The sequence below is a fragment of the Alexandromys fortis genome, unplaced genomic scaffold (assembly GCF_014885135.2).
Source record: "Alexandromys fortis isolate MF-2015 unplaced genomic scaffold, M_Fortis_MF-2015_v1.1 scaffold_25, whole genome shotgun sequence".
Classification (NCBI taxonomy): Eukaryota; Metazoa; Chordata; class Mammalia; order Rodentia; family Cricetidae; genus Alexandromys; species Alexandromys fortis.
The window spans coordinates 1,773,155-1,794,467 of record NW_026067904.1 but is presented as its reverse complement, the minus strand read 5'-3'; the positions used below and the strand labels follow the sequence as shown (position 1 = coordinate 1,794,467).

The 21,313-nt window shown below is 40.4% G+C and overlaps 1 protein-coding gene across 10 annotated transcripts in view; it reads left to right on the top strand.

Moving 5' to 3' along the window:
• Window positions 1-21,313, top strand: part of Apc (APC regulator of WNT signaling pathway) — a 92,363-nt gene that overhangs the window by 33,909 nt on the left and 37,141 nt on the right. For 9 of the 10 annotated variants that reach the window (XM_050134961.1, XM_050134958.1, XM_050134955.1 and 6 more), the window contains exons 2-6: window positions 5,429-5,581; window positions 12,435-12,519; window positions 13,241-13,439; window positions 15,288-15,396; window positions 19,529-19,642. In XM_050134961.1, coding sequence (XP_049990918.1) covers window positions 5,447-5,581; window positions 12,435-12,519; window positions 13,241-13,439; window positions 15,288-15,396; window positions 19,529-19,642 — 642 coding nt within the window. In that variant the 5' untranslated portion in view covers window positions 5,429-5,446. Of the gene's footprint in view, window positions 1-5,428; window positions 5,582-9,004; window positions 9,024-12,434; window positions 12,520-13,240; window positions 13,440-15,287; window positions 15,397-19,528; window positions 19,643-21,313 lie in introns of those variants that run through there. The other variant, XM_050134956.1, reaches the window with a different exon arrangement.

Below are 21,313 nucleotides of genomic sequence, written 5' to 3'. Positions count from 1 at the left end.
AGATTTACAATGCTTACTAAGACCTAGGCTGTGGTGAAAACTGTGGTGACACCTGTGGATTTGTTTTGTTTTATTGTAAAGAGGCTGCATGCTTCTAATTTCACTGAGGCATATGCACATGCGCAGCGCTCTTGTGGGTACTGGCCAGAAGTCAACTTCAGGGGTCATAGGTTCTCTCACTGCCCTGATTAGGCTAAACTGGGTGGCCCTGTGACACCAGGCATTGTTCTGTCTCGGCCTCCCCCATGCTGGGATTAGAGGCAAAAGCTACCTTGAAACACAACAAAATAACTTGGATATTGAGCATCAACTCAGCTCCTCATGTTCGCGGTGCACGCACTTTGCCAATGTGAGCCATCCTCCAGCCTGATAGTAGTTTTGTGGGACCAGGCATGGTAGCTCACATCTGTAATTCCTATTAAGGACTGCTCTCCGTTCTAGGCCAGCCTGGGTTACAGAGTGAGATCCTGTCTAAAACCAAAACAGCTAAAATTATGTAGTGGCTAGGGACCCAGTAATAAGAGCTCTTGCCTAACATGCAGGAGCATCTAGGTTCAGTGTCCAGTATCTCAGAAACGAAACAGGGAGTTTATTGTAGAAACTTTTAGCAGCCTCCCTCCTATTTCTACTTTATAAAGATTTTTTATCAGACTATACTCTGACTTTTGTCAAGAGTTTTTTTTTTTCTATTTTAGTAATCAGGTCTTTCTAAAACCTCAATATTTAATGGACTGAATGATATTAATAAACTATATTTACATTCCTAGAATAAGCTGTTTGGTTCTTTACTGTGCATTCTGTTTTCTGATATTTGCTTTAGGGTTTTTGAATCACTATTTGAATAACAATAGCCTATGTTGTTTCGTTCACAGCCTTTGAGTTTCACACCATGATCGTCATATTGTTCCTATAGATGGATTGAAGGATATATACTGTTTTTCTGTTCTTGAAAGGGTTTGTGTAAGGTTGGGGTGATTTTTTTCCCCCTTTTTTCCCCTCCTGGTAGCCGTCCTTCTGTTTAGGAGCAGGGCACTCCTCACGGCCGTCCTTCTGTTTAGCATTACTAAACCCTTCTTTCCCATATTTGAAATATTACCTTTATCATAGACTCAATTTCTGTATGTTTGCTTTCATGTTTTAAAAATTATATTCTAGTGATTGATTTATTTATATGTCAATATTACAGCTTCTAAAAAAAACTTTGATTTAGGCTGTTTGTGGAGGCATGCATGAATTATCCTAGCACTGGAGAAATAGAAGCAGTTGGATCACTTAAATTCCAGGCCAGCCAGGGCTATGTGGTGAGACCCTGTCTCAAAACAGCACGTACACACACACACCCCACCACTACCACACTTAAATAACTCTGGACTTAGAGACTAGCTACAGTAAAGAGAAGGATTCGTTCCCATGCACACTCATTCAGTTCTCCACTCTTTCTGACTGTCAGAACTAAGGAAACTGGAAATGGATTGTACCATTGGAAGCCAGGGTGGTGTAGCCCTAGCCCTTGGGAGGCTGGGCAAGAGGCTTGCTACCAGTGGGGGGCTAGCCTGGGCTGTGGTGATTTGAGGACAGCGTGGGCCTTGTGTGAGTATGTGATGGGTCTACTCCACTGTCATTTTATATTTTTGCTAGCCTTTTTTCCCAAATGTGTAGCTACAGAAAACAACCAAAATAAACTATATGCAAAATTTTTATTGGAATTATAAATTTATGTTACTTTAGGGAAAGTAGCGTGTTTATGATGCTGATCTTAATGCACAGTCATGCCTTCCTACTTGTTGGCAATGTGTGTAAGTTTACAGCATCCACCTATGTTTTCCCTACGGATTACCTCTAGGAAGATAAAGCCATAAATTTATATATGGAAGCATGACTTAGCAGTTCTTGTAAATGGGATTTATTTCTTGTGTTTCACCTTCTATTTGAACATATGAATTTTTAATATTTGTCCTGTAGTATATTCATATATTTTTCCCCACTATTTCAGTTGTGTAATACTTCATCCAATGTTTGCCTTCTAATTTCCTTTATTAATTTGTGTCAGCTACTGCTGTAATCTAATGTTTCTGTATAAGGAGGATGCTTCTTCTAGGGCTGATGTGAAACATATTAAGGAAGTTGGAGCGTTCGGTTGTCTGGTGTTGGGGTTAAACCTGGAGCTTCACAGCTACGAAGCATGCCCCCACATTGAGCTGAGGCCTAGCCGGCAAGAGCTCTTTCATTTATTGTTTTCAACAAGGATGGTTGCTGGAATAGAAAACACCTCTTCTCCTTAGTTCTTTTCTCTGTGTGGTCTATTCATGTCCAGTAATACAAACTAGTAGTAACAGCTTTGCCATCGTGACTCCTCCAACCCAGTCTTTCTATGCAGAATTGCTGACCTTGAATTTGTAATCATCCTCCTGCCTTAGTCTCTAGTGCTAAGGCTGATTTTAGGTATACACCACCATGCCCAACTGTATTGTAAGTCTTCCTTGAAAAATGTCCCATTTCTTTATGGGGATCAGTTTGGTAAATTATGTTTTCTTGTATATTGTTTGACTAATGGTCTTTTATGATCTTACGATTTTAGGTGATCTTTTATGATTTGCCTGATTTTCTTTGGTATTCTTCCATTAATGTTTACTCCATTATCATCTAAAAGTATTAAAACCAAGACAAGCAATTCTATTATTTAAAAAAAAATAGCAGTTTCAGACTTAAGTGAGTAATAATGAATTCTTCACATTTAATCCTGGTTGTACTACTTTTGCCTTTCTGTTCCTTGCTTTGTTTTCTGCAGTGCATGTGTTTTCTGTAAGCATTTAGGTAAAGTCAGGGTTATAGCCTCCCTTTGCTTGCTCTTGCCCTACCTCAAGATGTGAGCAGGGATCTGAGCTGGCATCTTAGCTACAGGGAAATAAGTTGAGGTGTTTGCATGCTCTTGGTCAAGTCAAGTTTTTGAGTTTCCAATTCACAAGGCATGGTGACATTATGTGATCACGTAAGCTCCATTGTTGTGCTTGGGTGGGTACTGGAGATTGACCCCTTGTATATTGGAGGCAAGAACTTACCATTGAGCATCACCTCCAGCCAGCCCTTTAAAAAAAAAAGCTGTTGAATGACTTCTAGTTACACTATTTGGTGTGAAATTCTTATGATTGCATGAAAAATATTCCCAAAGTAAATGCCAAAATTTCCATTTTTTTTTTTTAAATTTTCGAGACAGGGTTTCTCCGTAGCTTTTTGGAGTCTGTCCTGGAGCTAGCTCTTGTAGACCAGGCTGGCCTCGAACTCACAGAGATCCGCCTGCCTCTGCCTCCTGAGTGCTGGGATTAAAGGCGTGCTCCACCACCGCCCGGCTAAAAATTTCCAATTTTTGTATAGAGCAATTGCAGGTTAAGACATGACAGCTTCAGCCTCCTAGAAGGGTTGTATGGTAGAGTAATCCTCCGTGAAATATCTCATTGTTTTCTTATTTCATTGTTAGAGCAGAAGGACTTTTGTGATTGAGATTCTTTAGGGGAGTAGAGGTCATGAAAATCTTGACCACCATTCAAAACAAATCTGGGGGCTTTGGCCAATAAGAGTGCTTGAGTTCTCAGCACTAACATTGGGTGGATCCCAACCACCTGCAACTCCAGCTCCAGAGGATATGATGCCCTCTTCTGGCCGCTGTGGGCGTTGCACTCTTTTGCTCAGTGTACGGACATCAGTCTGAAGTTTCTGCCTGCTGGCCAGAGCTTGCTCTTTTTTGTGGTTATGTAACTTGACCTGTCTCAGCACACCCCCACATTAGCTTTTCCTTCGTTTTGTTATTTTACTGTAACATTGCCTGTAATTGTATTTTAAGTAAATTATTTTGAGGCTTAATTATTAGAGCTTTGTTGGATCCCTACTTGTCAGATGATTTCAATATGCTGTGTATTTCTGGACCTGCTTATTATTGACATATATAAAACAGAAAAAAAAGATTAATCATATGAATTTTGCCGTTGTCTGAGAGCTCTCCTTGGTCCTGAGGAAAGTGGTCTGCTTCTTTCCCTCTCATCCCTGGTGTAACGGAAGGACAGCTTCACCGTAAGGTCTCACTAAGAAGTTATGCTACAGTGTGCTTTCAGAACATATTTACTTAGAGTCGTTGGTTTTCAATCTCTATTTTGTTACTCCTAACAGCATTCCTCTAAGTTATGTTGAAGCGGTTGGTAAATGCCTTCTACAAATGAAATAACGAAGGGGTGAAAGTTAACCAATAGATGACCGTGCCTGAGCCTAAGACCATGCTTCCAAATACGAGTCTCCTTGTTTTTAACTTTGGAAACTTCCGATCGATGGTCTCCAGCCCAGGCCTCCCCTTCTTAGGCACCCTTGGGTTGTCCCAGGTTCACCAGTGTCTCTGGTCTTGTAGAAATGACTAGATTCCAGTCCCTTGATTTGTTGTTAGGGTGTTCAAGTTGTACAACTCCAGTATTGTCACGAATAGCCAATGGTGTAGGCAGCCTGCATTGTCCTAAATAGATTCCTTTCCTTTTATGGAAGCAGTTTATTGCAGGATCTTTAAATGTATGTGATATTTTGTATTAGATAATTTAGAATTGTTTATTCTTAATTTTTATTCCAAAATTAGTTGACATTAAACTAAAAAGAGAATCTGGGTTTCCTGACTCTTGTTATTCTTTCTTTTTTCTTCTTTTTTCTCTTGCTTAGTCTTGACATGCCCTGTGTCATCCTGCATCTGGTCGTACCAACAGCGCTCTCTTTCTTGTCTCCTCTGCTCCCACCACTCTCTTTGAAGTCTTATCTCTAAGGTCATCCCATCCACTTTCTTCTGTCAAATACCTTTCAGCCTCAGTTTGAACACAGACCACTTCTGCCATAGACTGGGCTATCCTTTCCATCAGAAGTCTCAGTTTTATCTTTGCCTTTGTGACAGTTTTGTGAATGGCTGCTGTTCTGTGACATCTTAAATCTTCAGAACTACTTCACCATGGATGTTTTAAGACAAACCTTTCATTAAATAAAAGTGATAGAATGGTCTTATTAATCTGTTCTGACTCTGAAAACCTATAACTCATGCTCAAATCGAAGACTGAAATTCATTGCTATACAAATTCCTTATCGGTGGCTCTGTTCTGTAAGTTTGACATAACAGAGCTAGTTAGATCATCTTTAACCTTGAAAGATTCTTACAGTTAGAAATCTTCCCTGTGCAAATAGGCTGAGGTCTGCCTTCTGCTTTTACCCTGTTTCTCTTCAGCTAGGACCCTGTGTTCTGTCCTCTCAGGAGGTGCTGCTGCTTGAGTGACGTGTTTGGAGACCAAACCCGCACGCAGCACCATCCCTGTCTGGACAGCTTTGCTGCCATTGTCTCTTCCTTCAAAACAAAACAAGCAGCTTCTCCATTTTTCAGTAGTGAATTTCAAAATCCTTTTTAACCCTATAGGTTCAAGGGTAGCCAAGGATGGCTGCAGCTTCATATGATCAGTTGTTAAAGCAGGTGGAGGCCCTGAAGATGGAGAACTCAAACCTTCGACAAGAGCTAGAAGATAATTCCAATCATCTTACAAAACTGGAAACTGAGGCATCTAATATGAAGGTATCAAGACTGCAACTTTTAATTGTAGCTGATCCACTTTCATTCCGTATCCTCTTGTCAACTTGGGGTAGCTAAGATGCTTAACTGACTCAAAAGTATACTTTAAACTAAACAATAATATATAAACTCTTTCTTAGAAAAGTTAACATATTCTTAGTAAATGTGTTAAATTAATATAACAAATCATTCAAAGAAAATAAATTAGCCCTGGTGACTAGTTCTTTCTAGTTTTTAAGTTTAAAAATAATAACCCCAACTTTATCATTGTATTCAGTTTAGAGGGAAGGGTTTCTGTACAGCTTATAGAAACTAGCTTTATTTTTACAGTGTATCTCAAATATTTCATTGCCTTATTTGGAAAATGCAAGCATCATAAGCCTAGAGAATGATTTCCATGACACTTCTAAGCACTGATGTTGGTTTGCCAGATAGCAAGAAAACGTACACAGTAAAATATTTAGTGTGGAGAAGGGAAAAGATTCAAAGTAATTGATTAAAACTTTAGTTACTTTAATTATCGGTTAGGCAGATTCCCAACAAATATAATAACTTCATAAAATTGGAGATTGTCAACAGAAATGGTTTACTTCCTTCCCTGAGGGAAAGTTCAATTTTGTGTTGTTTCTGTTACTTGGCTATTTTACCATCTTGATTTCTGACGTTTTCCTCTAAATACTCCATTTTGCCCATCTATAGATATCTTCTATTCTATCTAGTTCTTTTCTGTCACTTCAGAGTCTCCCTTCTTTTCTAGACTGCTGTATCTCACTGAAGAACTGTTCTCTTTCCTGCTTTCTCCTTTAGCTCCAGCATCCTAACAGCTCAGCCTTTGCTCTTACACACTGTCTTACTATCTTCCTATTATCTTTTTCCCATTCTAATTGCCATAAAAGCTCTCTGGCAATAGCGTCTTCAAAATAGACACTTCATATCATTTTGGAAAGAGGATAACTATAAACAATGATTTGTTTTTTCTTACCACAAGCTACTATCAGTGATTTAAAACACTAGAGCCAGTTACCTAATAAGTTAAAAAGCCATTTGTTATCGTAACACTTACAGCACAGCGCCCTTTAAACTTGTACAGGGCATCTGTTTGAGAGTTCAGGGATACAATGTGCAGACACATTTTGGTTTGCTTGACTGCATATATACATTGCACACTTCCTCCTGAAGGGCCTGTTTAAATGGTACATATCTGATTTGTCATACGGGAACTCAGTTCTAGCTTGAAGTTTTCATTTAACTATTTAAGCAAATCCAAAAATTGTTTTTAAAAAACACTTTGGAGGAGACATTTTAGTCGACATTAGGTCCATCTCCATGCTGAAAGTAGAGTGTCTTTAAGAGTGGCCATTCGAGCCATACCTTGTGCTGCTTCCTTTAAACCAGACACAGGAGGAATATATTTAAGGTGCGCCTGAATTCAGCGATTTCGCAAAGGTGTTTCTGCACATACCCTTGCAGACCTATTTCATTAGGACTGGGCTTACGGCATCATAGTAATTACAGCTGTCAGTTGAGTTATTTATGGATTGCTTCCTAACGGGCTCTGTGCTGTTAAAGAACAGGAACTGTGACCTGTTTTGTCTTATATTGATTTGTAAAAAGATGCTTTTGAAACTGTTGGTGCTTCCCATGTTGGGTTAAAATTAATGCAACACAGTAGTTCAAACACTCTTTAGAACACATAGAACAATGGCAAAGCTTGTTTCCTGACCTTTAACCTAGTCTCCACAAAGCAAGGCAAGACATCTTCAGATTAAACCAGGGAAGCCTAAAATATAAGCAGTACTACCACCTAGTGGCAAAATAGGGTACTGTTGGCCACCTGACATCACTATAAAAACATAAAAATACTGTGGGATAGATAACACAGGAGAATGAATATTAAGAATTAGAGGATATGAATAGACCGCATATCTGAGGGTGCTAAGGAAATACTTCAAGTTTAATTACAAGTGTGTGAGTGTGCTGTGTTGAGAGCCCCTCTTTAAATACACCTACTAAAAGACTACAGAAGAAGTGCTGTGTCAAGGGAAGCAGAGCAAGCGGAGATTACTGGTGACTTTCCTCTCTGGGGACATAAGTGCAAGCCAAGCTGGGCACAAACTGACAGCTTTGGCGGGGGAGCACACATGAAGGCAGGGGAGAAGAGCTTCAGCCATGGCAGCCTTTGTTGTGGATGCTGAGTTGTGGAGAAGCGGGGTTTGGGGGGAGATAGAAGGCTTAATATTAGCTTGTAGGACATGGCTACAGAGAGAGTAACTTTAGTTTCATAAAGTGTTTGCCAGGATTTGAACTTATTAGACCAGATTAAAAACCTCAACTCCAAGAGATGGATTTTTAGTGCTAAAGAGATAAGAACCAGAAAATCATGCAGAGAAGCTGTAGTGAGATGTTTAATGGATGCATCTGCTGTGCCAGGCGTGGCTTGTTCCCAACCATGTGTTGGATCTGGAGTTGCATAGAGTAGGGGGTTGAAGGCATAGGAAACAGACACCCATGGTTTCAATCCAAACAAAAAGAACATACTCAAGAAACAAAATAGATTGAAATGACCTGCAAACCATTCACTGCATCTGGTGGGATGGGAGAGGGCAGCCCCAGCAGGGGGTAATCTATAGAAAGAATACACTCATCTTAAGTCTTTCTTGTTCTTATAGACACACCATTGGCATATTGTCAAGTTTAAGAAATAAGAAAATGGTAATCAAGAAAACAGAAAGTAGGAGGTAATGCAGAAGTTGAAGTTAGTCAAAGATTCTTGACATAAATAGAATGTAATGAAAAAATGAAAATTTGTAAAGTGCCAGAAATGCTATAAATTTTTGACAGGTAATTGTATCCACAATAAAAAATGTTCTGACTCTCAGGAACCAAACACTTCCCAACTTCCCAGAGGTCTCACCTCCTGGGCTCTTCTTAATTACTCCAGCTGAGCAGCCTTGAGTATCCCCCGCAAAGCAGTTTCAGGTATCTTGTTTATCACAGCTGATTCTTCAGCCCCAGCTAACAAGGCCACAGAATTCAAAATAACAAATGACCTTGATGGACTCTTAACTTCTCTGAGACTTCACAAGCTGGACCTCTGTACTGCCCTCAACATCCTTATCTTCCGAGCTCCTACAGAACAGCTCACCAAACTGAACACTCTGTGACTTTTCTAACCAGAATTCCAAAGTCCTTCCACAGTTCTCCCCCCAAACATGGTCAGGTATGTCACAGAAACATCCCATTATCCTGGTACTGCCTGGTCTTAGGGTTACTACTGCTATGATGAAACACCACAACCAAAGCAACTTGGGGAGGAAAGGGTTTATTTGTCTTACACTTCCACATCTCAGTTTCTCACCAGAGGCAGTCAGGGCGGGAACCTGAAGACAGGAGCCGATGCTGAGACTGAAAGAGTGCTGCTTACTTGCTTGCTCCTCGTGGCATGGTAATCAATCTCGCGTTCTTATAGAACCCAGGACCAACTGCCCAGGGCTGGCACCACCCATCATGGCTCAGCCTCTTCCATCAGTCACTAATTAAGGACATGCCCAGTAGGCCTGCCTATAGCCCAATCCTATGGAGGCTTTTTTCTCAATTGAAGCTCCCTCCTCTCTGATGACTGTAGCTTGTGCAAGTTGACATAAAACTAGCCAGTATAGGCTTCATCAGAATTAAAAATTTATATCTTCAGAAGGCTTCAATAAGAAAATTAAAAATAGGCCATTATCAACTAAGGAAAATCATTTACCACACTGCACATATATTTGACAAAAGAATTTGTTTCAAAATATATAAGGTACTTGCATTATAAACAATAAGATCTAGTTTGGGGAGCTGGGAAGATGGTCAGTTGGTAAGGTGAAGCACTGGTGGCACAAGCAGGGTGACCCCCGGAAGGAAATCCTGTGCTCCTGACATCTGTAGTCCCAGCACTCCTAAAGTAAGAGGAGAGCAGACGGGAGAATCCATTTCCCAAAAGCTCGAGGCCTTGGTAGCTTGGAGTATCTGGCTTGGCAGCAGCAGAAGGAGAGTTGCCCTTGCCTCAATAAGATGGAAGAGAACTGACCCCCAAAAGTTTCCTGATCCCCTCAAGTGTGCCACACACAAGTAGACAAACAAATGGGTTTAAGTAGCCAGTGTTTTGCAACATGAATTAAGACAGTCCAAGGAGGAAGATAAGTGGCCAGGTACACTAATGGAAAGTAATTGGGTATCACCTGTCATTGGGGAAATACAAAGATCATCTTACACCTACTCAAATGACTTAGATTTAAGATGTGACCGCTTCACATAAATTGGAATATTGAAGGGTTCACACACTGCTGGTGGGCCTATTTTAAACACACATACATAACAACAACAACAGTTTCTTCTTAAGGTAAACACCGTGATTCAACATTTGAGTTTGAAATCACCCCCAGAGAACTAAGTGCTTATACACGAGATGCTTGTGCAGAGTGATCATACTAGCAGTCTTCATAGCAGCCTTCAGACTGGGGCCATCCCAGTGTCCCATGGGGGGGAAGAAATCAGGAGTGTGTTCATAGAGAAGATTCTATACTTCACCAAAGGAATAATGGATGAATACATGCAGTAGTATGAAAGCATCTGACAGGTGATTGTTTAAAGCAGGAAACAGAAACTCAAAGGGCTGTATACTGTCTAGTTGTAGCATAGTGGCTGTTTCTGGGGACTGAGGATACACTGGTGAGAACTTGAGGCCACCAAAGTTGGAAAGGTTAAGCCATTAAGGACTAAAGATTGGTACCTGTATAAATTGAACCTCACAATAGAAATACAACTGGGGTTATTTTTGCTAGGGAGTAGGCATAGACTGTTCATTGCAAGCTGTAAGTAGTATAAATCACGCGAAATGTTGTCATCTTAAGGTAGAGTAACTGGATCGGAGCGAGGTGGGTGTCCAGCTTTGCCTAGTGGAGTTCATAAGTCAGAGCACTTAACAAAGATAACATGAAAGACGAATGGCACAAGCTGATGCCTTTTAGAATTGCTACTCACAAAATCCTTAAAAAATTTTATCCTTAAATTTTATCAATATATTTCTAACAGATGTGTAGGGGCTTTTGTATCGGCCCTGAGAATTAAACTTATGGTGACACACATTCTCCACAAAAAGCGTTCTACTGCTAAGCTGTGCCCAGCGCAGTTATTTACCTGCTATATGCATGCATGTATGTGTGTGTGTGTTGTACTTACGGAAACCAGAGGACAATTTGTGGAAGTCAATTTTTTTCTGCCATGTGGGTTCCATGATTCAAATTCAGATTGTAAGTCTCAGAGGCTTAAAAAAGTAGTTTTATTACAAGCTGTGAATTTAACCAGTTTTAAGATTAGGAAATAATGCAAGCAATCCCAGAATCATTCAATTTGTATAGGGATTTGGGGAGGGACTAATGCTCAGCCCTAGGGCCTGTGTGTCCTAGATAAACACTCTGCCACAGAGCTTTCCATCCAGCTCATCCACTGATTTATATTTGTAATTCCATCACCGACGTAAAGAGAAGCTTTTTCTTGTCATCCTATACAAATGTGTTCAATGGTATCTCTCTTTTTTTTTTTTTGCATACTTTGTTTTTCTGTATGACGTGCTGTGGTCATCTTGTCATAGGTTAAAAGACTGCTACAGGTAGTTGCCATGGATGGAAGGAGATTAGAACCCTGGGGGAAAGTCACAGGGAAAGAGGTGAAGTGACCTGCAGTTGACAGCTGACCATTGGGCATGCTCTGCAGTCATGTAAGGGAGGTGTCCCCATATGAATATGGTCTCATTCTCACAGTGCTGATACTCTCTTGAGATGATTTCCACATGAACATCATTCACCTTCCCAACACCTCCCTACCCAAGACTTTCAGTTAACAGTCAAACAGCTGTTGTCTGTTTGAAGGCCACGCGCTCAGCCCAGCCCACAGCTCATTTGTCATTAGAGCTTACAGGGCCAGGATCAAGGCAGAGCCGTGGAGCTGCCCCTCCTGCTTTGCTCACTTTGCGGCAGATCACTTCCCCACACAGTAACACTGCCTTTAGTTTTAGGGTGGCGGACATTCAGTACATTTTCAAAATCAAATTGGCCAAAGGACATGCTGGAGGCTAGAGTGACGTGCTCCAATATACGGGAACTATAAGTAAGTTACTAAGGAGTACAAGTAAAAGACAAGGTTTACAGATAATTGGACAGAAAAAGTAGATTGAAAATGACTTTCCAACTTTTTTAAAATTTATGAAGTAATCTATGTGAGAAGAAAGATAGTGGTCTCAAGGTCAAGAGGAAGACAATGGTAGCAAGGTCAAGAGGCAGCTATTACCTGGGTGTCTGCCAAGTGTAGGTCGGTGCTCTAGTGTGCTCAGCTGTGCTGTGGACTTGGGCAGTAAGCTGCTAAACAGCAGGCTCCTGTTCTGGTCATGCAGATACAGGCCCAAGAGGTACAAGTTCTAAACAGTCATTTTTTACAACTTAAGCAAGTCTGTAGGTGTCAGCTGATTCAGAATGATAATAATTCTACTTTTCATAAAAGTTAGCTGATATGTCTTTTCAAGTTTGCAGGTAATGCAGTTTGATCATAACACCCCATACCTTCCTTTTAAGTGTGGCATGAAGTGTCTTGCGTGGAGACTCCTCGTAATCCCCACTATCACAAAATGCCACTATTGTTATTGAGATGTAACAATGAATGATAGTAATATATTTAATATACACTATAGCTTATGGTATGTTGTCATCCTGAACTGAAGTAGCTTTCTCATCCGTGGTCATATTTAAATGCCAAGAAATACAGATTCATGTCTTCAAGGAGTGACTTAGAATTTCATGTTAATGTACTGTGCTCTTTTCAATAGGAAGTACTTAAACAGCTACAGGGAAGTATTGAAGATGAAACTATGACTTCTTCTGGACAGATTGACTTACTAGAGCGTCTTAAAGGTACATTTTTTTAAGTATTTTAAAAATACTGTTTTAGACTCAGCATGACAACTGATTGAAGTTCAGCTGCTCTCAGTTTGAACACTGGGCTCAGCTTGCTCCTCCAACTTCCATGTTTGGTCATAGCTCTTGAATGCAAATAGATAAAAGGTCTGTTTGCCCGTTGTTTTAAATGTATGATTTTAAGTTTTCATCTTGGAAATTCTGAGCTACTTTTTAAATTCATTGCATTTGACCAGTCACTAAATATGCTTCAATATGCCATGTCTCACAAGACTCCCTTGGCAGGTAGATTCAAGGGCTATTGTCTTTTGTGTTCCATCTGGGATGGAGGTGATAGCTTTTCCTATGCCATTTCTAATAGGATCTGTTTTAAAATGTCTTTCTCACTTTGTTGCCTAGAAATTCTAGTGTCAGACAGGGACCCTGCTTAGTAATAATTGAAACTAGAATAATTGGTTTTTGAGTCCCTAAATATTATCACAGGGAATCTAAGGATGGACATTTTGTGTAATTCTTCATGATTAACATACTTGTTTTCTTCATGATTCAAGCTGACTTTGCAAGGGAAATTATGACTATTCTAAATAATTATTTATTCAGCCTTGTACATTTGTAGTTAAAATATAAACCTGAGACTTCTTTTAAAATAATGTGGTAGCTTTAGGAATATTTTACATGACATAAAGCAGTTACTACATAAAAATTTGTCTCTGCTTAGAATTTAACTTAGATAGCAATTTTCCTGGAGTGAAACTACGCTCAAAAATGTCCCTTCACTCCTATGGGAGTCGGGAAGGGTCGGTATCCAGCCGTTCCGGAGAGTGCAGTCCTGTTCCCATGGGGTCCTTCCCAAGAAGAGCGTTTGTAAATGGAAGCAGAGAAAGTACTGGATATTTGGAAGAGCTTGAAAAAGAAAGGTAACATTTGTTCCTATGTAGTAGGTGTGGCATGTGCATGAAAGTGTCTTTGCGTTTCTAATGTAAGATACAGAGGACGGACTGACCGCAGATTTTTTTTGTCTCCGCTTCTCTGTGGCAAATGCTCTTGGCTCATGTTTGGCATCATTTATCTCTTGCCAGTTCCTACCCACTTATTTTCTTACATAAGGTTGCTTGTCTTTGAGATTATTTCTGAGGAAAGGTGATCTCAGTAAGATATGCAACCTTCTACATGCATTTGTACTCATTATGAATGTTTCTCAAGGAAACACCAAACAGAATTTTAAAAATATCATCAGAGTGGGAAGCATCTTCTCATGTGGCCAAATTCCAGATTCCATAATAGAAAACATTCACAGATCTGACTACATGAAAATCCAAATTTTCCAAATAACAAAACTATTATAAGTGATAAATTGAAAAAATGCATATGCAACCTAGTGACTAAGTACTGCCATTCTCAATATAGAAGTCCTCTAAATAAGAAGCAAAGTTACAGAAAAGGAAGGTTTGCAAACTCAGAAAAATAGTCTCATGTACAGTAAGATAAATCAATTAAAATCATGGTGATATTCTGGAGGTTTATAAATTCAGATATGGAAGATATTAAAAGTTGTGTCGTAGCTGGGCATAGTGGCACACGTCTTTAATTCCAGGACTTGGAAGGCAGAGGCAGAAAGAGCTCTTTGAGTTCTAGGGCAATCTGGGCAGTTGTTCAGAAAAACCCCGTCTTGAAAAACCAAACAAAACACACACACAAAGTTGTGTCATATACTTAAATTCATGAAAATTGTATATTATAAGTTGGTATAACACCTTACTGGAATGGTAAGTTAAAATGCATGTGCCCTCAGAATTTATTATGGAATGAAGTACTTTATTATTATTACATAAAGACAGCCATGTAATATTTATGTTAATAGAAAAATATTTAAAAGATACTAAGTGCTCCCCAGCAAAGAACTGGCTGGCCATAGTATGTCTCCTTTATGGGTTCATCAGTATTGTTGAGATACATGGGCTATTAGCCAGGTATCGAGAAGTACATAGTAGGTCTTTTGTTCTCACGTGGAATGACCCCCCCCCAGTAAACTTTTTAAGTGAAAAAATGTATAGGGCAACATATGCTAATAATAGAATATATATATTTTTAAACATACATGTAATTATGCACATTATTCTGTGCATCTTTATAGAAAACTTCTGGAAACAGCACAAGAAAACTATAACATACATTGCTTTGGGAAAAGAACCATACAAAACAATAAGGAGCTTGAACTTTTGTAATCCTCTTGAGTTTTATCTTAGTAACAGTATTTTGTTTATATTTATAATGGTAAGGTATATAGTGGGTCTGGTTCTTCAGGAATTACATAAATTCATCGAGATTCCAAGCTAAGTTCCTCTATGCAGAGCAGCTTTCTCTGACTGCAGATGTGATAGGTCTGTTCACAGTGTTGTTACAGCTCAGCAGCTGACATCACGCTTTCCCAGCGTCATTGCTGCTGGCCTAACTCCTTTAGTGTAGTGTTTGTTCTTCCAAACAAACTTTGAACTTGGTGCTGTCCACACCCTTCACTTACCTCTTAGACTGTATGAAAGCAAGCCCTCGGCTAAAGCTTGTTACTGGTCAGGTTGAGAACCGTCTTACTCAGGGAAGGAACACTCTTGGCACCCAGATGTCAGTGAGTATGAATCTGTAAGTCCTACTACACAATCCAAGTCAGATTTTTCACCAGTTCACTATCGTTTTACAGTGACAGCTGGAGAGTTATTCTTAGGCAATATGCAGTAGCTTGTGTAAATTAACCTTTCTTTTAAACACAGATCATTACTCCTTGCTGATCTTGACAAAGAAGAAAAGGAAAAAGACTGGTATTATGCTCAACTTCAGAACCTCACGAAAAGAATAGATAGTCTGCCTTTAACTGAAAACGTAAGTACCTGGGCAGCACAGCTTAGATTGACTAACTTGATCTTTTAAAGTTCTCAGATTATATATGAAGAATTTGAGATAACTGCATATCTAATGATTTATAAATTATAATGTGTCTTAATTAGCTATTAACCTAAGTATATAATGGTTAGTAAGCATTTCTTGTTTTTTTGTTCCATTTGTTTGTTTTTGTGGGGTTTGGTTCTAGTTTTGACACAGAGTGTCCTGTAGCCTGGGCTGACTTCAGACTCGTTGTAAAGCTGAAGAGGACCTGATCCTCCCGAGTGCTGGGAGTGGAGTGCAGGCCTGCCTCACCATGCCAGCTCATTGACAGCTTCTGTTTACTGTGTACCAACAGATGCTTATTTTAATCCCCATGAGTTTGGATCCAGATTCTACTAGATAACTGCATGTTTAATTGTTAGAAACATTAAACCATCTGCTTGGGTTTTTCTGTACAATGCAGGAATCCTGCCAGATAGTTTTTACAACTAAACTATCCTGGAAGGCAGTTAGAACCTTACTCTCTCTAGGTGCAAGTGCCAGTAGCTAGAGTCCTGGATCTTACTGTTCTGTGAATTCTTGACTCCCTTTAGCAAATACTCCTGTGTTTAAAATTTTGAAAACGGAGGCCAGTGAGATGCTCAGCAGGTAAAGGGGCTTTTATGCCTACCTGGTGGTAGGAGAAAACTAACTTCCGTAAACGGTCTCCTGACTTCTACATTCCTGCTGTGCCATGCACATGCATTTGTGCACACACATGCACACACACACACAAACAGTTAAAAATCCTGCAGACTTGTCCCTCGCTGTGTTAACTTTTACACGTGGGATAACCTATATTAAGGATGTTTCTAAGAGTCGGGGTGCACCTTTATTGCCCAACATGCATATAGCTCTGGGTCAACCCCAGGAACGTCATAAACTGGATACAGTAATACATGCCTGTAGTGGCTGGCCAGCAAGCTCCAGAGATGGGCCTGACTGAGGCAGTGGGGGAAATGAAGAAAAGACAAGCAGACATGAACACACAGAAATAGTGGACTGGGTTCTCTGATGGAGAATGTTAAACAAGGAGGTGAGGCTATTGCAGATGTAGTAGGAGCAGTTGCTGTGGGGGAGCAGTCTTCAAGCCATAAACACCCAAAGGGAGAGTGTTATGGTGGGCATTCAGACCAGGAGGGAAGGCTTTGCCATTTCCCGTGGGTCTGGGCTATGGGGATTTTGACATAGCCTTGCCCATGTTAACAATACAGATTTGTTCAGAACTTCACATCCTCGGGCCTCTCTCTGTTCCCCACATGTACTCTTAACACTCGGGGATTTGAGGCAGCGGTGTCAGAAATGCACAGAGCTAGAGAGAGCTCAACAGTTAGGAGCACTCCTCTGCAGGACCTGGACTTGCTTCCCAGCACCCACGTAGAAATTGCATAACCATCTATAACTTTCATCCTCAGAGACCTGACGCCCTCTTCTGGCCTTGTGGGCACTAAGCACACACATGGTATACATGTATACATGCATGCAAAATACTCGTACACGTAAATTAAAAAATAATAACTCTTAAAAAAAATAAACTGAAGGTCACCCTCAGCTATATAGTAATTTGAGGCCAGTCTGGGATATATGAAGTCCTGTTCAAAAATAAAAGAGAAAAGAAAGCTTCTGAAATACATTAAGAATCTCAAGACTGTATCTTTCATCAATATTTTATGTGATATTTAAAAAGGGGAAATGAGCCAGGTGTGTGGCTTGTGCTCATAACCACAGTATTCCGGGATGCTGACCCTGAGGGTGTTTGTGAAGCCAAAGTCTGGGCTGCGGTAAGATTCTGCCTCAGTGTAGCCTGTGCTCTCAGCTTTGGCTCTTTCTTCCTCGTAGAAGTATTGAGAGAACACAGTAGACAGAAAGCAAAAATAGAAGAAAAGCTTTTCAGAATATAGCTAACTGGGTTTCCTGAGTTTACTAGTTAGAACTCCAGGCTTGAAGGGAGAAGGACCCCTCTTCCTGCAGTGCCCTTCAGATTCTCCCTGACCCCTAAGACATCATACACAGGGAAAGACGGCTGCTGGGGAGTTTATAATGAATGAAAATTAAGAGATCCAGAAGGGTTGATGAGATTTTAATTTTTTTTTAATCATTGACTATGGTTGGAGAATATACAAAATCCAGAGCCCTGTTGTCTCCATAAAATCAGGGTCAAGAAAGGGCTTTGTATATTTTACAACTCAGGAGCTGTGGGTTACTATCGGAATTAAAGATGGGCTGTCAAATTCCTTAAGTAATCATGTTTAATAGAATATACCAGAATATGTAATCATTATGGGCCATTAATAGCATTAGTAAATTTAAACTTGCTTATATTTTATAACCATTTACTATAGTTTGCTTTCTTTTTGGGAAAACAAGTTAACAAACTTTATTTCCACTTGTTCCATGTGGAAATGTCTTGACCTGTTTATCAAAATACCGCACTACTTACTATTAGAAATATTTTCTAACGCAAGCTCTCTGTCGATGCAAAAATCCCAATCATGCCAAATCAAAACAAGCCCAATGAAAAGCTATCCAGGTTTGATAGGACTCCTGCGCTCTCAGGTGGCCCCGAGGGGAACTGACCTCCTCTGGGGAGGGGTCAAGGTTTGGTGGGCTACCTTGACCCTCCTCGGGTAGGTGGCAAGGGGCGGGCACAGGGGCAGGGCCTCCAAAGATGGAGGCCAGAGACTGGGATTTGCACTTACCTACTCGAAACCATATTATCATGACATGCTCTGTCCCTTTTAGCATGTTGGGAAGTGGAGGACAAATAGAGAAATAATGATATAGACTCGGAGAGAGTAAGAAATGGCAATAAGTGGGGTGTGGTGATACTTCCCTTGAGTCTCAAAAGCCCAGCACTTGGAAGACAGAGGAGGCAGGTTTCTGTAATTTCAAGTCCTGCCTGGTCTATGTAGTGGCTTCAGGCCAGCCAAAGCTGCATAGTGAGACCCTGTCTCTAAATAAATAAATAACATGCAGACCATTTGGTGTGCCTGCAAGAATGCATTCTGTACATGAGTGTTTTGTCTGAGGGCAATTTAAAAAGACATCAGTCTGGAGTCATTGGGCACTCACACAGGAGCAGTTCCCTCGACAGCATGAGGAGTGTCAGCCGTCCTTGCTTCATTCTCCCGTGGCTCCAGTGTCTCTGCTGACTGCTCTGCTCTCTTCATAGTCTGCCCTTGTTATGCCTTTGTACACCTGGCAGCTATCCCAGTGTGAGGACCAGTGAAGGGTTAACACCACTTTGTGAAGTACTGCCACGGTCGGTGTTGATTTTGTCGGGCTAGTAATATTTATTTTAGATATAGGCTTTTTTGTTTCTTACTCCATTTTCTTCATTCTAAAAATGGAGTTTTTAATCTCTATTTAGCCTGTACACTTAAGTCAGTTAATGCTTACCTTAAAACCAAAACATTAAGAGTAATGAATGCCTGTTTTTGAGTCTTCCCCCAATGTTGTCTGTGTTAATATACTAGTTTTTGTTTTGTTTTGTCTGAGACAGTTTCATGTAGCCCAGTTCTCTTGTGCAGCCAAGGATGATCTTGAACCTCTGATCCTCTTTGCCTCCACTTGCTGAGGGCTGGGATTCCAGGTCTGTGTCATCACACCTGGGTTTATGTGGCATGTTAGGTAGGTTTTCTGCTAACTGAGCTACATCTGCTATCCAGAATAGTAGTTTTAAGAGTTGAAAGCAGTTCCTTGGGGCTGTGTGGTGTAGTTCAGCGGTACTGTGCCTGCCTAGTATGCATAAGGGTCTGGTTGACCCCTGGCATCACGAAAATCAACTAATCAGGTGCCTCTTCTGCAGGGAAAAGTCGTAAGGGTCCACTTTAATTGGACCAATCGCCTGTTTTCAACGCAACAGTCTTAAGTTGATCATGTTTTACTTTGAGGCGGCTCTGAATCTTCATTAGGAATGCCAGCTACTCCTGGTGCCCGTACTCAGGTTTAGGATTCCTTGGAGAAAAAAATAGATTTCTCAAGTATGGTGACTCACATAGTCATTTACTCAATTTTTCAGTTGACATTTGTGTGTTCTTTGGTTTTACTAATAGACAGTGAGAAATTAATACATTATTTGTGGTTTTAGTTTTCCCTACAAACAGATATGACAAGAAGGCAACTGGAATATGAAGCAAGGCAGATCAGGGCTGCAATGGAGGAGCAGCTTGGCACCTGCCAGGACATGGAGAAGCGAGCACAGGTGAATGGCATCTTCCCACACTGCACACGTCACAACTCTGATGATGTTCTTAAACTCCATACTGCAGCTAGGGTGTAGTTCAGTGACAGAGCACTGGCCTCTCCTACAAGGCCTTCAGTCCACCCTCCAGCACCATCAAGGAAAGGACTTCAAAGCCTGTCTCGTGTCGGCACTGTTTACAGGGTGACAATTTCTCGTGACTGTTGGCCATGATAACCAGTATTGACATCACTTTGCCTCTGCTTATTTCTGCATAGAATCTCGGGGGAGGTGCTGATTTCCTGGCAGCCAATAACTAGTTTCAGCTGCTTTGAGATCGTTATTTCTTGTAATCTAAGTTTGTGTGGTAACATTCAGAAGTTTTCCAAAAAAATAAAAAGAGAAGCAGCAGCAGTCCATGTTTGAGAAACAAAGGAAGCATGAAGAAACCCTGAGGGAAGACGACCTGCGGGTGAGGATGAGAGTAAACCACACTAAGGTCAGAAGAACATTGCCTGATTTTACTGTTGAGCACTTGTGTGTGAACACAAATGTGTGACGGCCTAGTGGTCTAGGCCTGTAAAACCATCCACACTGCCGTCATCCCAGCCCGGCCCGCCCGCTCCCCTGGCCTGCCCCGTCTGCTCCCAAGTGAGCATGGGGAATTTTTTATTTTTGCTTTTCTAAAAAACTTTTAAGACATATTGGAAGAACATTCAAAGATTATATTTAAATATCAACTAGTAGGACAAATTAATATTTGTATAGTGGTATAGATACATGCTTGTATTCTGTAAAGTTGATCTTGTCTTTAAGTTTTTTCATACAGTATATTTTGGTCACATCCTTTCCCCTTCTTCAACTCCTCCAAGATCCACTTCATATTCTCTCTCTTAAAACAAAACTAAAACCAAAAAGGGGAGGAAGAAAGAAACCAAAATACATGGAGCCCATTTCGCATTGCCTAAATAGTTATTCCTGAGCAAGTGGTCAGCCCTGGGATGTGACTGATGGACCCAGTGTCTCTCTCTATTAAGAAAATTGGGCAGCCCTCTCCCAATAGCTGGTATTACAAATAAATTCTTGGTTAGGAGTGGGATTTATGTTAGAATACGATTGTCCGATGTAATAGTTAACACCCTTAACATGACACATCTTATAGTTGGGAGATAACTGAAGTTACGTGCACATACATTGTGCATACATGTATTTGTGTTTCTATTAGTTAGCAGATTAGTTAGTATATATAGCTCTTGCCTTCCTGCCCACATTGCATTCAGAAAGATTAGTTATTTAAATATCAAAAGTAAAGCTTTTATTTTTTGGTTGAAAATATGCATAAACATGTCTCTGATACTGCATAGAAAAGAATTTCTTAAACAAGATGAGATTATAAAATATAAGACTGATTCACATGAAGAATTTGTCTTCATCAGGAATAATCAGGATAATGACAAGCACGTCTGGGTTATAAATCCACAGAGCTTGGACTAATCTGATTATAACCCAGCGTTCAGGAGGCTGAGCAGGAAAGTCGAGTTGGAGGCCAACCTGAGTTCCATACTGAATGAACCCTGTCTCAAAAAGGGGCTCAGATGTGAACACCTCTACCTTAAAAGAAATTTGTTGGTTACTAGTTGTGAAAAATGCATTAGCACTTAGTCTTAATGGAAAAGGGCTAAAATTAATAGA